The sequence below is a fragment of the Pseudophryne corroboree genome, chromosome 5, assembly GCF_028390025.1.
Source record: "Pseudophryne corroboree isolate aPseCor3 chromosome 5, aPseCor3.hap2, whole genome shotgun sequence".
NCBI lineage: Eukaryota > Metazoa > Chordata > Amphibia > Anura > Myobatrachidae > Pseudophryne > Pseudophryne corroboree.
Window position 1 is genome coordinate 238,171,953 of NC_086448.1, and position 13,477 is coordinate 238,185,429.

The following is a 13,477-nucleotide window of genomic DNA, read 5'->3' on the forward strand; positions in this document are numbered from 1 at the left end:
GGGGGCATCGGAGTTGGGCAGACATAATCCGCCCTTCAAACGCGGCTGCCATGGGCTCAAGCAACCATAGTCTCGCAGGGGATTTCTGATTACACGGGCGAGACAACGGAGTTAGGGCGCCAGGGGTTACTAGGCTTTCCCGCTCCCGTAACCAGCATTTCCTTCCAGTACTCTGGCCTCTGTCATAAGATCTCCTCTGGTCAGAAGTACTGGAATCATAACATTATTACCGGCCAGACCAAAACTTAAAATTAAACAGGGTTTGATTTTTTCCCTTATTCAGTTTAGAAGATTTGTCGGCCTCATGAATCCCACTGGTTTAGGGCCAAATCCTGGCCAGCTTCTAGTTAGCCAGATTCAAGAACTTACTCAGATGGTTCAGGATCTTTCCCTTCGGGTGAGGTCACAGGAAGATCTTTTACGGACTTCCCCGAGGGTCGTTCCTGAACCGAAAATGCATTTGCCTGACCGTTTTTCTGGTGATAGGAAGCAGTTTTTTAATTTTAAAGAGTCTTGTAAACTTTATTTTCGTTTAAGACCAGTCTCCTCAGGTACGGAATCTCAGCGGGTCGGAATTATTATTTCTTTACTTCAGGGGGATCCCCAGACCTGGGCTTTTGGTTTAAGAACAGAGGATCCGGCATTGTTGTCTGTAGACGCCTTTCTGGGGTCTTTAGGGCTATTGTATGATGACCCTGATAGAGAGGCATCCGCCGAGAGTCAGTTACGTGCTCTCAGACAGGGTAGGAATCCCGCAGAGATTTATTGTACGGAGTTTCGCCGTTGGTCGAACGACTGTGGATGGAATGACCCAGCCCTGCGCAGTCAGTTTCGCCTCGGCTTATCTGAGTCTATAAAAGACAGTCTCCTTCAGTATCCCGCTCCTGAGACTCTCGATAAACTCATGGAGCTTTCTATTAAGATTGATCGTCGTCTCAGAGAGCGGAGGGCTGAAAAAGGAGCACCTGTCGGGTCTACCCCTTGTGTTTTTTTCCATTCCTGTGGACATAGAGGAGCCCATGCAGGTGGGTCTCTCCAAGCTGTCTCCTGAAGAAAGGACCAGAAGGCAAAATTCTGGTCTTTGTTTGTACTGTGGGGGTAAAGGACATTTTGCCCGTAATTGTCCGAGCAAGTCGGGAAACGCCTCGACCAAGTGAATTGTGAGGGGGTTCACTTTGGTCTGCAGCTTATCTCCTCGAATAATTCCCTGTTAGTCCCAGCTAAAGTTTCCTTTGGCAGCCTCTGTTCTTCGGTGTCGGCTTTCGTTGACAGTGGAGCTGCAGGGAACTTTATGGACTTAACGTGGGCCAAGGCCTTAGGTATTCCTCAGTTAACCTTGGGTAGGCATATCACCATGCATGGTTTAGATGGGAATCCCTTATCCAATGGGGTTATTTCTCTCTGTACACCCCCTGTTCTACTTTCGGTAGGAGCTCTTCATTCCGAAAAAATTTAATTTTTCCTTACCCATTGCCCAGCAGTTCCAGTGGTTCTGGGTCACCCTTGGCTGGCCTTTCATAATCCCATCATTGATTGGCAGTCGGGGGAGATCTCACAATGGGGTACCATCTGTAATAAGGAATGTATTACGCTTCCCCTCAGAATTGCTGCTGTCATTCCCGCACCCATTCCCGTGGAATACCAGGATTTTGTTGATGTATTTTCCAAGGGCAATGCGGACATTCTGCCTCCCCATCGGCCTTATGATTGTGCTATTGAGCTAATTCCTGGTGCCACATTGCCAAAGGGAAGGTTATATGCATTGTCCGGACCAGAAACTGTGGCCATGAATGAGTATGTTAAAGAGAGCCTAGGGAAAGGATTTATCAGGCCATCTAAATCCCCTTTAAGTGCAGGCTTCTTCTTTGTGGAGAAGAAAGATGGATCACTCAGACCCTGCATTGACTTTAGAGCCTTGAATAAGATCTCAGTAAAAAAATACTTACCCTTTGCCGCTGATTTCTGTCCTCTTTGATCAGCTACGTTCGGCTGTGATTTTTTCTAAGATTGACCTGAGAGGAGCGTATAACCTCATCCGAATCAAGTCAGGAGATGAGTGGAAAACGGCATTCAGTACTCAATCGGGTCACTACGAGTATCTGGTTATGCCATTCGGCCTGTCTAACGCTCCGGCAGTTTTCCAGGATCTCATTAACGATGTGCTCCGTGATTTTCTTGGAAGATTCGTAGTCGTCTACTTAGACGATATCTTGATCTATTCTGACTCTATTGAACAACATGTTACCCAGGTGCGTCAGGTTCTTCAAAAATTACGTGAAAATCACCTATATGCCAAGCTGGAGAAGTGTGAATTTCATGTCATGGAGGTATCCTTTTTAGGGTACATTATTTCCCCTCGGGGATTCTGTATGGAACCAAAGAAGCTCCAAGCCATCCTTAGTTGGGCGCAACCCACCAACTTAAAAGCAATTCAGCGCTTTTTAGGGTTTGCGAATTATTATAGAAGATTTATTCATTCTTTCTCCGACCTGGTTGCTCCCATTGTGGCACTGACTAAGAAGGGAGCGGATCCAACCAACTGGTCACGTGAAGCTGAAGTATCTTTTCAGGCCTTGAAACAAGCCTTCATCTCAGCCCCAGTCCTCAGACATCCCAACCCAGAATTGCCTTTCATTGTTGAGGTTGATGCCTCGGAGGTTGGAGTAGGGGCTATCCTGTCTCAGAAGGCCGGACTCTCTAGAATTACATCCTTGTGCCTTTATGTCCAGGAAATTCTCTTCTGCTGAATCCAACTACGATGTTGGTAACCGGGAATTACTGGCTATTAAATGGGCTTTCGAGGAGTGGAGGCATTGGCTTGAGGGAGCAACACATACCATTTCAGTTTTGACTGATCACAAAAATCTTCAGTACATCGAATCAGCTAAACGGCTGAATGCCCGGCAGGCTCGTTGGGCTTTATTTTTTACTCGTTTCAAGTTTTTTATCACCTTCAGGCCAGGTTCCAAGAATACCAAGGCGGATGCCCTGTCACGCAGTTTTCTTCCAGTTCATGATAACAGTCCTGTTACTCCCATACTTCCGTCTTCAGTCATTCGGGCAGGTCTCACACAAGATTTATTCACCCAGTTAAAGCAGCTTCAACATCAAGCTCCTGGAAATACTCCTGCTGGTCGTCTTTATGTCCCTGAGTTTTTGAGAGCAACTGTTTTGACTGAGTTTCATGATAGCAAAGTTGCCGGGCATCCGGGGATCTCTAAGACTTTGGAATTAGTCTCCCGCTCAGTATGGTGGCCTGGTCTTTCCAAAGACATTAAGGAGTTTGTTTTTTCTTGTCAAGTCTGTGCACAGCATAAAGTTCCCCGTTCCTTGCCTATCGGTCAACTTATGCCCTTAAATGTTCCTCTCAGGCCATGGTCTCATATTTCCATGGATTTTGTGGTAGACCTCCCTCTGTCAGCCGGATGCCGAGTCATATGGGTAGTAGTGGACCGTTTTAGCAAGATGGCCCATTTCATTGCTCTTCCCCGACTGCCATCTGCCCAGGGATTGGCAGTTTTGTTCCTCCGCCATGTTTTCAGACTCCATGGATTACCCACTGATATTGTTTCTGATCGGGGTCCACAATTCATTGCACAATTTTGGAAGTCTTTTTGTGCCTCATTAAAGATGAAATTGTCTTTAACGTCCGGCTACCATCCCCAATCCAACGGGCAGACTGAGCGAGTTAATCAATCATTAAAACAGTATTTGCGTTTGTACTCGGCCAAACTCCAAAATGATTGGTCCGAGTTTCTTCCTTTGGCGGAGTTTGCTTACAACAATGCCTGTCATTCCTCCACCAATGTGTCTCCATTTTTTACAGTTTTCGGTTTTCACCCCAGGGCTAATTCCTTTTTTCAACATTCCTCTGTCTCCTCGCTGACCTTGACCTCTCATCTCAGACTCATTTGGAGAAAAGTGCACCTTGCTCTCAGAAAAGCGGCATTTCGGGAGAAAAAATTTTCTGACAGGCTCCGGCGGCCTTGCACTTTTAAAGTAGGAGATAGGGTATGGTTGTCGACTCGCAACATTAAACTTCGACAAACCTCAGCCAGATTGGGCCCCAAATTTATTGGACCATTTCATATTATAAAAAAAATCAACCCAGTTGCTTTCCGGTTACGTTTACCAAGAACTCTCCGGATCGGAAATACGTTCCATTGCTCCTTGTTGAAACCATACGTTTCTTCCAGTAGATTTCCTCGAAAGGTCTCTCAGGGGAAATCACCAGTAGATGTACAGGGTCAGCAGGAGTTCTTGGTGGAGAAGGTTCTCGATTCCAAGTTGTCCCGGGGTCGGCTTTATTTTCTGGTACATTGGAGAGGTTATAGTCCAGAAGAAAGGTCTTGGGTCCTGGATAAGGATCTCCATGCCCCGAGGCTCAAGAGGGCATTTTTTCGAGAATTTCCTCAGAAACCTGGCCTTAGGGGTTCCTTGACCCCTCCTCAAGGGGGGGGTACTGTTAGGCGCCGAGGGTCCGCTCGTCAGTGCGGCCCGGCGCCTAGCAACTAGGGACGCCGCATGCGGACAGCCGCCGGCTCCCTAGCAACGCTAGACGCCGGGCGCACGGAGCCGCACAGACCCTAGCAACGGGGACGCCACTGTCGGACCGCGTTCCCCGTTGCTGGGTCTAAGTTAATCACCTCACTGGCTCCTGGCCGTGCAGCATGCAGCTGCACGGCATGTTGTAATTAGCCCTGTCTGGCTCCTGATTGGAGGGCTCCCATTTAAAGGCACTCTCAGGACTTCTCACAGACGCCGGTAATAGCTTCCTGTTTGCTGTGTCAGTTGCAGAGAGTTTTCCAGTCCTGTTCTATCCGGTCGTTCCTGTCCTCAGTGATCCAGTACTCGGAAGTTGTCATCTTTTCCTGGAGTCCAGACCGAGCACCTTTAACATCCTGTGGTGTTCGTGAGTCGCGGCGTAGCCGTGTGTTGCGGCTTGACCGCTTACTATTTATTATTTGGTTATATTGTGTTTCGGAGCTTTTTGCGGAGGATTCCGCTCCCACAAATCCACTCTGGTATCCAGCGGTGCTGGATAGGAGTAACGGATTAGTGGATTTTTGGTTGTCCTTTTCCCTGGCGGTTTGTCCGCACATACTTCTGGTTTAAGTTAGTTAGCTTGTAGCCCCTGGCCTGGTTGCTTAGTCAGAGGGCCCCTTGTTATCACCCTGTCTCGGATTTCCCTTTGTCTCCCATTAAGACCTGAGGGGGCATCGGAGTTGGGCAGACATAATCCGCCCTTCAAACGCGGCTGCCATGGGCTCAAGCAACCATAGTCTCGCAGGGGATTTCTGATTACACGGGCGAGACAACGGAGTTAGGGCGCCTGGGGTTACTAGGCTTTCCCGCTCCCGTAACCAGCATTTCCTTCCAGTACTCTGGCCTCTGTCATAAGATCTCCTCTGGTCAGAAGTACTGGAATCATAACACTCAGTGGGTGCAAAAGCATTACCGATGTGCAATGCTTTCGCATCCGTGCCGGGGGGGGGGGGGGGCAGGGCCTGACATGCAGAGCGGACTAGCCCCGTGCTGGGCATCCCCCCGCATGTCTGACTAACTGATCGTAGATGTGCTAAATTTAGCACATCTACGATCAGATCTGAATCACCCCCATTGATTTGATTTAGATTTCTGTTCTGTTCACTCATTTTTTATTTGTTAATTGACCAAAATAAACTATTAGCACTTCTATTTTTGAAAGCATTCTTACTTTGTAGCATTTTTTCCATACCTACGTAAACATTTGCACAGTACTGTATATTTCTGTTAATATAGCTATATTGCAAACATGAATAGGTAAAACAATTGTCTTGGGTAACTATGAAGTTTTACTATTCACTAAAATATAATATTAATATTTTCAACATACAGTAGAATGTAATTATACTAATACAAAAATAAATTGCAAAGTGCAAATCTTTTGGTTTTACTTTCTTGAATAAACTAGTAGTAAAGTATAATACACACTCACCAACATCATAATCATTATGTGAAATAATATAATTCTTGTGTCCTTGGCATGATTCTTCATATATTTCTTGCAAGGATTTAGGTGGATTAATAAGAACAGAAGCTGATAAACCTAAATGCAAAACAAGAGAAAGATTTTCTATAATTAATTTAGATTTTATTACTATGAGAGTTAAACAATAGTTGTTAAATAAGTATAGCAGATTAATTCCTACTTGATAATGACATTATTATTAAAAAAGAACTCAGCTGCTTGTTCCTTGTCTGTCTGGAAACAGTTTGATGGGTCTGTAATCTAGGAACCTAGTATGGATATGTACTATCAGACACTGGGCCTTATTCAGACTATCACTGTATGGCAATGTTCTGGGAGTGGCTATAATATTTTTTATAGAAATATTGGAACCATTAACATCTGCACAGCTAATCCCACTATTTTCCTGATGAGGAATGTATGTTATAGTAGTAAATTGACAATGAAGATTGGTACTTTGGCAAACGTCACCAAAACAACAGAGATGGTACCAAATGACTGCACTTGGAGATGAAGCTATTGTAACCTTAACAATAGAAATGACTCAGCTCTCAAATTTCCATATACATCATGAATGGGGACCATATGACCCAGAGGAAGATTTACCACAAGGCAACCAAAGCAGCTGCTTAGGGTCCTGTTGGTCTCAGGGGGCCCTGCTGGTCCCAGGGGGCCCACCGACAAGGCTGTATAAAGGACATTCCTGATGGACCACGAGCTTCACCAAAATTGTCAGAGAGCTGGGCGGGTTGCATACTCCCAGCAGGCTGTCAGTGATTAGACAGCTGTTGGGTGCCGGCTCCAGTGCATGCCTGTGTCTCCAGTCCTGCAGCACTGTGCATGTGACTAGTCATACTGAGAGAGAAGAGCCGGGATGTGCACAGAAAAAAACCTGACGTCTTCCAGTGTACTTCAAATTCAAATCAGGTGGCAGTGGGGAATGGGGGGTGGACAGTGATATTTTAAGAACTCAGAGAGAAAAGCCGGGATGTGCACAGAAAAAAACCTGAGGTGTTCCAGTGTACTTTATTACTGTATTTTTTACATTTTATATAACATCCACCTACTTCAAATTCCAATCAATGAGGAATGGGGGGTGGACAGTGTTATTTTAAGTACAGTGTCTAACATCCGCCTGCTACAATCATGGCTGGGGAGGAGGCACACACTGACTGGTGATACAATATATCAATATGCTATAATACTCTATTCTAGTAAGGGGGGGGCACTCATATAATGCAGTCAACACTAATGTAAGTGGGAATAATAATAAGTATTTTAAGGTATGGGTGCCTGCACTATATATTAGTGCAACCCCCCCCTCCCCCAACACACACACACTGATTGTAGCATGTCTCCTATCCCCTATTAGCAGATCCCCCCATACTTTATAATATTCAGTATTGCACCCCTCATTCAGTGACTGTAGTGAACCCGCTATCGTGCACTAGCGGATTTACAACTAGGCAACCAAAGCAGCTGCAGGGGACTGGCAGGTCCCAAGGGGATCGCCGACTGATCATGGAGTCGGGAGAGCATTTCTGATTTCCGCTGAAAATGTCTGAGTCCTGGGCAGGCTAAATACTCCCGGCAGGCTGTCACTGACTAGATAGCTGCCAGTTGTAATTTTAAGGGAAGTACGGACAGTGTAATGGTTAGCATTACTGCCTCACAGCACTCAGGTCATGCGTTCAATTCCCACCATGGTCTAACTATGTGGAGTTTGTATATTCTTCCCGTACTTGCATGAGTTTCCTCCGGGTAGTCCAGTTTCCTCCCACAATCCAAAAATAAGCAGATACTGTAGGATTAACTGGCTCCCAACAAACCTAATGCACACATGAATGTGTGTATGTGGTAAGAATATAGATTGTAACTCCACTGGGGAAGGGACTGATGTGAATGGCCAAATGTTCTCTGTAAAGCACTGGGGAAATAATAATCAATACAACTACCAGCAGGGGACATGTCTGCTACAATTGGTGGGGAGAGGGGGCACACTGAGGATTGTCTGAGGAAGGGGGCCCCCAAATTGTTGTCTTGCTTAGGGCCCCATGAGGTCTAAATCCACCTCTGATGTGACCCGCAATGTCATCTAAGAATGGGAGACGAAACACAGAATATTGCCGTATATCTGTTTAAATAGGCAGTCATGTGATTGGGATTCTGAAGATTCCGATTGGAGTTTCCATAGAGACTGTTGAATAATGGACACGGAGAGGCTAAGGGTCCCAGCACACAGGATCATGGGACTTGTAGTTTCACTATCTATAGGGATTAGTTGTGCCGGGAACAATAAACAGTATTAGGACTGAGTTTGGCAATCACCTAGTTGGGATGACCTTGAGAAAGACCAGAGTAGGGTCGGAACACGTGGGTGCCTTGCGGAACCACCAGGAGCGACTGTATTTGGCTTGTCCAGTGTTTGTGGAGCAGAACTGAGACCAGGATGGAGACACAGAACTGCAGCAACATCACCCACTTGTTGTATGTACATTAAGAACTACAATAGCCAGTTCTTTCCACAAGCTGGTAATTGCTAATTTTACAGCCATTAACAAATTCCGCTATTGTGTGACTGCCAGAATTTTATTGTGATTCGTGATATCTATTGCTTGTATATCATTTTAAATTGTATTAAATGGTATTATACTATATGTCTTTTTCCCTTCCATTTTGGAGTTGTTCTCTATACACCTGCTGGTGTGTAGAGACTTGATCAATACCACGGAAAACCGGGTCTGTGAAACAGAAATTGAGAGAGCAACATCTAAAGTTGGGAGTTTACCAGTATATACTGTTATTCAAGAGCTGGTGGAGCGGTATATCTTGTACTGTGTGTATTTAGCCCCGCCAGCGTGAAACACCTGAGTTACTCAGATGATCAAAGTTCATGGAACATACAAAGATGCAGCTGCAGTGCCATTATCATGATAGTCTGAATAAGGCTATAGTACATTACCTTGCACTACTAAATTTTGGACCCACTATGTCCATACACGCCCTCGCTGCCTACACCCAGGATCACGGTTTGGGTTCTGGTCTCAAGGGACCTGGCCAATAGGGGATTCCTTCTTAACATCAGTACCCACCTGTTACTGACTCCACCCACTGTCCAGTGGGCTGGCATTTTGCTGCCACCACCAGGCTGCTACCACGTGCTACAAGACTCCTACCACAGGCACCTGAATACCAACTGCTGCTGTGTATGCGTTGACATGCTGCCAACACAGCTCCTGACTGGCGTTGGTTGACCCCCCTGTTTGCTGACCTGATCCAGGCTGGCACGGTAACTTACCGAGGGTGAAGCTTGGAGACTCTGGGCTCAAACCAGGACAGGCAGGGAATGGGACTACTTGTGTCGTATTCCTGCTTGTCGCAAGATGTAGATGAGATGTAGATGCAGTCGTCTTAAGGCAAGATGTTTATGTGCCCACAGTCTTAAAGCAGACCCTTCCTCCTTGAAAGCATTGCTCAGAGGGTACAGGCATACAAGATCTCCCAGACAGAGAATAACTCTCTCTCATTCAGGGCACACAGGCCCTTTATATATAGTCAGAAGACACAAAACAGCTCACACAGGAACTGGAAATTTACAATTCTCATTTCATATATTTATCCCATAGATTCAAAATAAGGTTTGCATTTGACTTCTCAAACGAACAAATGGATCTCATCCTTCTCTGTACATACCTTTTAGGATTCATGAACTGTATCAATTAGACACATCAGCTATCTTACAGTGACGTGCGGTGGGGTGAGGCAGGTGAGGTAGAGCCTTTCCTTTCATTCTAACGTATAAGCCAGAGTTTTGACTATATAAAGTATGTGAAAAATATAAAGAATATATTAGAAATAACTTCTTTGTATTATTCTAATAATTTTTATAGTCAAATCTCTGGAGTAAAAAGTCTAAGACAGGTGAGGCAATGCCTCCCCTGCCTAACTTTTCCGCACATCTCTGATCTAAACTCACCAAATTTCCAGCAGTATATACTGCTGCACTTGTGTATAATGCCACATGCCCCCTTATATATTGCTTGTAAATCTGGCTCTGGTACTAGCCAGTGCCTCCTGAGCCATTTACCTCATTGCACGTCAATGCTATCTTACCACACATAAATAAATACAGATAACATTCCAAAAGGGGTAACCCAATTTCCTTCTTCCCCTGATACAGTATATCTGTACAGGAAAACATTTGATTCAAATCAACTTGACATGTTAAATACAGAAACACAGAAGTCCACCTTTCCCACAGGAGCTGCAGAATCCAGGCACACTACCTGCTGTGCACTGACCAACATCAAAAGGTCTCGTCATTCACCAGACCTCCTGCTAGGAAATGACAATTTAGCATCCCATCTCCTAGGCAAAGAATATATTGATTCCTTATGCAGTACAGTCATATATAGTAAGTGCTTTTTTCCCTTTAAAATACATTTGAACACATCTTAGATATTGATACATTTTAAACATGCAATTATACAACTGTACCTAGAACACTAAATGTAACATGTTAAAACACATTATTAAACATACATTTAGTCATTTACAGTGCATGGTGCCTGTCAGTTTAAAATAGTGGAAAATGTGCCACGAGTTTATCCTGTGTGCCGGGCCTCCAGCCACATGCACCACATATGTACTGCTGTTATGTTCTATCCATCCCCCCCCTGGTCATGTGCGTCTCATAACATACAATTACACATTATTATGTTGTTTGGGGAGGGAAATGAGCTGCATTAAAACTGGAGATCCTTCATATAATTTCCATCAATGAAGCTGAGCTGTGTGCAGTTCCTGAGCAATGCTCAGCAATTGATGGATTTGCCAACTGTGTATGGATAAATAACAATAATGTAAGACCCCTAACAGAAGAAATATGACTATGAATGCCACGACAAGTTATGTCCACTGGGAGCCTTCTCTAATTGGGAAGAATACATGTGTCATAAGTATCTTCTTTGTATTATTTTAATCATTAATTACAGGGGAGGCTCTGGCTCCGCTGTCTTCACATCCCTGGCTCCTCTGTCTAACAAATGAAAGTGATATTGTTTAGCCACACAGCCATAGACTTCAAGTGGCCAAAACAGCAGAGAGTCCCAATCGGTGGGGGTACTGACTTACTGACACTCCCTGAAAGATAAGTCATAAGATAAGTCATCCTATCCTGATTCTGGGAATGTGGTGTATCCACCAGTGATTTGCGGTCAAGGTAGTCATACTCCAAAGTTTTGAATATAAAAATGATTAGAATAATACAAAGAAGATATTTAGAACTTATAAATATCATCTCTGTATTGTTCATATTATGTTTGTATTATTCTAATAATTTATATAGGTAAAACTCACCCACAAATCACATGTGTATGTGTAAATCTGTCTCTGATACTATCCAGCGCATCCCCAGCCATTGACCTCACCACACCTCACTGGTCTCCACAGGTATTTTCACATGGACCCAGGAAATCTCAGGGCACTTAATTGGAGGATGTAATGGAGGAAGTACATGTCTGCTTTGTTCTTGACGTGTGTGGCTGGAGGGTACATCCAACACTGGACAGTCGCAGCTTAGTCTCACTTAGGAAAAAGCAATGGGCTGCCTAGATATTACTACCAAAAAGGTCTGTATCCTTACATGTGGCCGTCAAAGCGAATGTCAATTGGAGGACTAACATCTCCCATATCTGGCCGAAGTAAGACAGTTGAATCCACAGTAGGGGCATCCTCTCACTAAGAAACAACAGCAGCATCCAGTGACCAATGCTCATTCAGTATTAAAGTTGGTTTGACCTTACTTGTGAGCTGGACTTTCCTATACAGTGCCTGATTATGAGTTGCATGCAAAGCAGCTGCAAGTCCGGACGGCTAATGCAGACAGATTTGGAGCCATCACCACAAATATTGGCACTTACATCTACCCCATGCTGGATGCAAGACACCACTCTGAAACAGGCATCCTTTAATCATACGCATGACTCAAAGTAGGGCAGAACTCCATGACACTCCCACAAGACATTTTTGTTTGTGTGTCCAAATTGTTATCACCCAATTGCCACCAAGAAAATACTATTTTACAGATCTATAGAAATGGCCAAGATCCATCCAACTCAGACTCACCTAGAGACACTCAAAGATGCATATATTTGATACTGCACATGCGTAGTTTGCTAAAATTCGATAGGTGCTGCCACATATGGTGCATGATTACATTCTATGTATAAACATAGTATTTTGAGCTCTAATTACCATTACCCTTGATTACGAACAATTCTGGACTTACAACAATGTTACTGCATTCTCCAAAACAGTGATTCTTACTTTATAGAAAGTTAGAAACTGCTCTTGCTTAACCATAATAAAGGAAAAAACATAATAATGTTTGTAATGTTTGGCAATTGAAAAAAAAATGAGAGCACAGCGTTAAAGTTATTGTAATATTTAGGTGGAGACTGGCTGGGAAACCTCTCCTAGAACCCACAATGTAACCTTAGCACCCCGGTGTCAGCTGTACAGTTATTCTGCACAATATTGTAAGACTTACATTTTTGCCCTGGCAATCACAGCGCTGACAGAACTTACAATTTGCATCAGGGAAGATCTATACTGTATAACTGCAGCTCACAACTACAATTGCTGTGACCAAAACACACCATATCTAGCTCTGACTTTGTTGACATCATATACTTCCATACAACTACATAGCCCACCCGCTGCAAGCCTATTCTTCCTTATTGGGAAATGTCTCTGAAAAAGATTTAATAAAACATTATAAGGGAAATATCAAATAGCTGCGGTTCATTACCGTGGCTAACTGATCCCTGGGGGGAGGTAATTAAATTATCCCCGATAGCCGACACTAAATGGGATTTATTCCACCTGCCCAGAAGCCGGACAAACAAAAGCTGTGATAACTTGCCATGTTTCATGGCCGCAAAAACAAATGGATCCAGGAATTTATCCCGGTTTCTGTGTTTTTGCAAGATAGCAAAAAAAATTGTACTGAGAAAAAACAGGCATTAATTGAACTGCACAATAAAAACAAAGGGATAAAGCCCTTTTTTGTGGTAAAATTTACCACGCTCAATTGAATTCCCTCCTATTTGTCTCATAAAAGCTCAGTTTAGCTTAATTTATTAAACAAAATAAACTATTTGAGTGGGGTGACATCTGTACTGCCTCTATTACATGTGACAATGTTGTATTTATTGCTTTGTTTTACCTTAAGCCAGTGGTTTCCAAACTTTTTTGAATCACGGCGCCCTAGAATATCAGAATTTTTTTCACGGCACCCCTAGGCCAAAAATGTCTTATTGAGAAATTTAGAAAGAAATATTACATTAAGTAGATCGCATTTTGTCATCCTTAGGGTCAGTTGTGTGGTGAGGGACAAGATTTGCTTCTGTTTGGCCACATATTTTATGACTGGCAGCCACCAGCACTGGTTTTGCCTATTATATT

At 44.0% G+C, this 13,477-nt stretch overlaps 1 protein-coding gene across 1 annotated transcript in view; it reads right to left on the reverse strand.

The window, feature by feature from the left end:
* The window catches only part of EFHB (EF-hand domain family member B), a 47,383-nt gene that overhangs the window by 24,146 nt on the left and 9,760 nt on the right, over positions 1 to 13,477 (reverse strand). Inside the window, exon 5 of the mRNA XM_063922194.1 lies at positions 5,978 to 6,088. Coding sequence (XP_063778264.1) covers positions 5,978 to 6,088 — 111 coding nt within the window. The remainder of the gene's footprint in view (positions 1 to 5,977; positions 6,089 to 13,477) is intronic.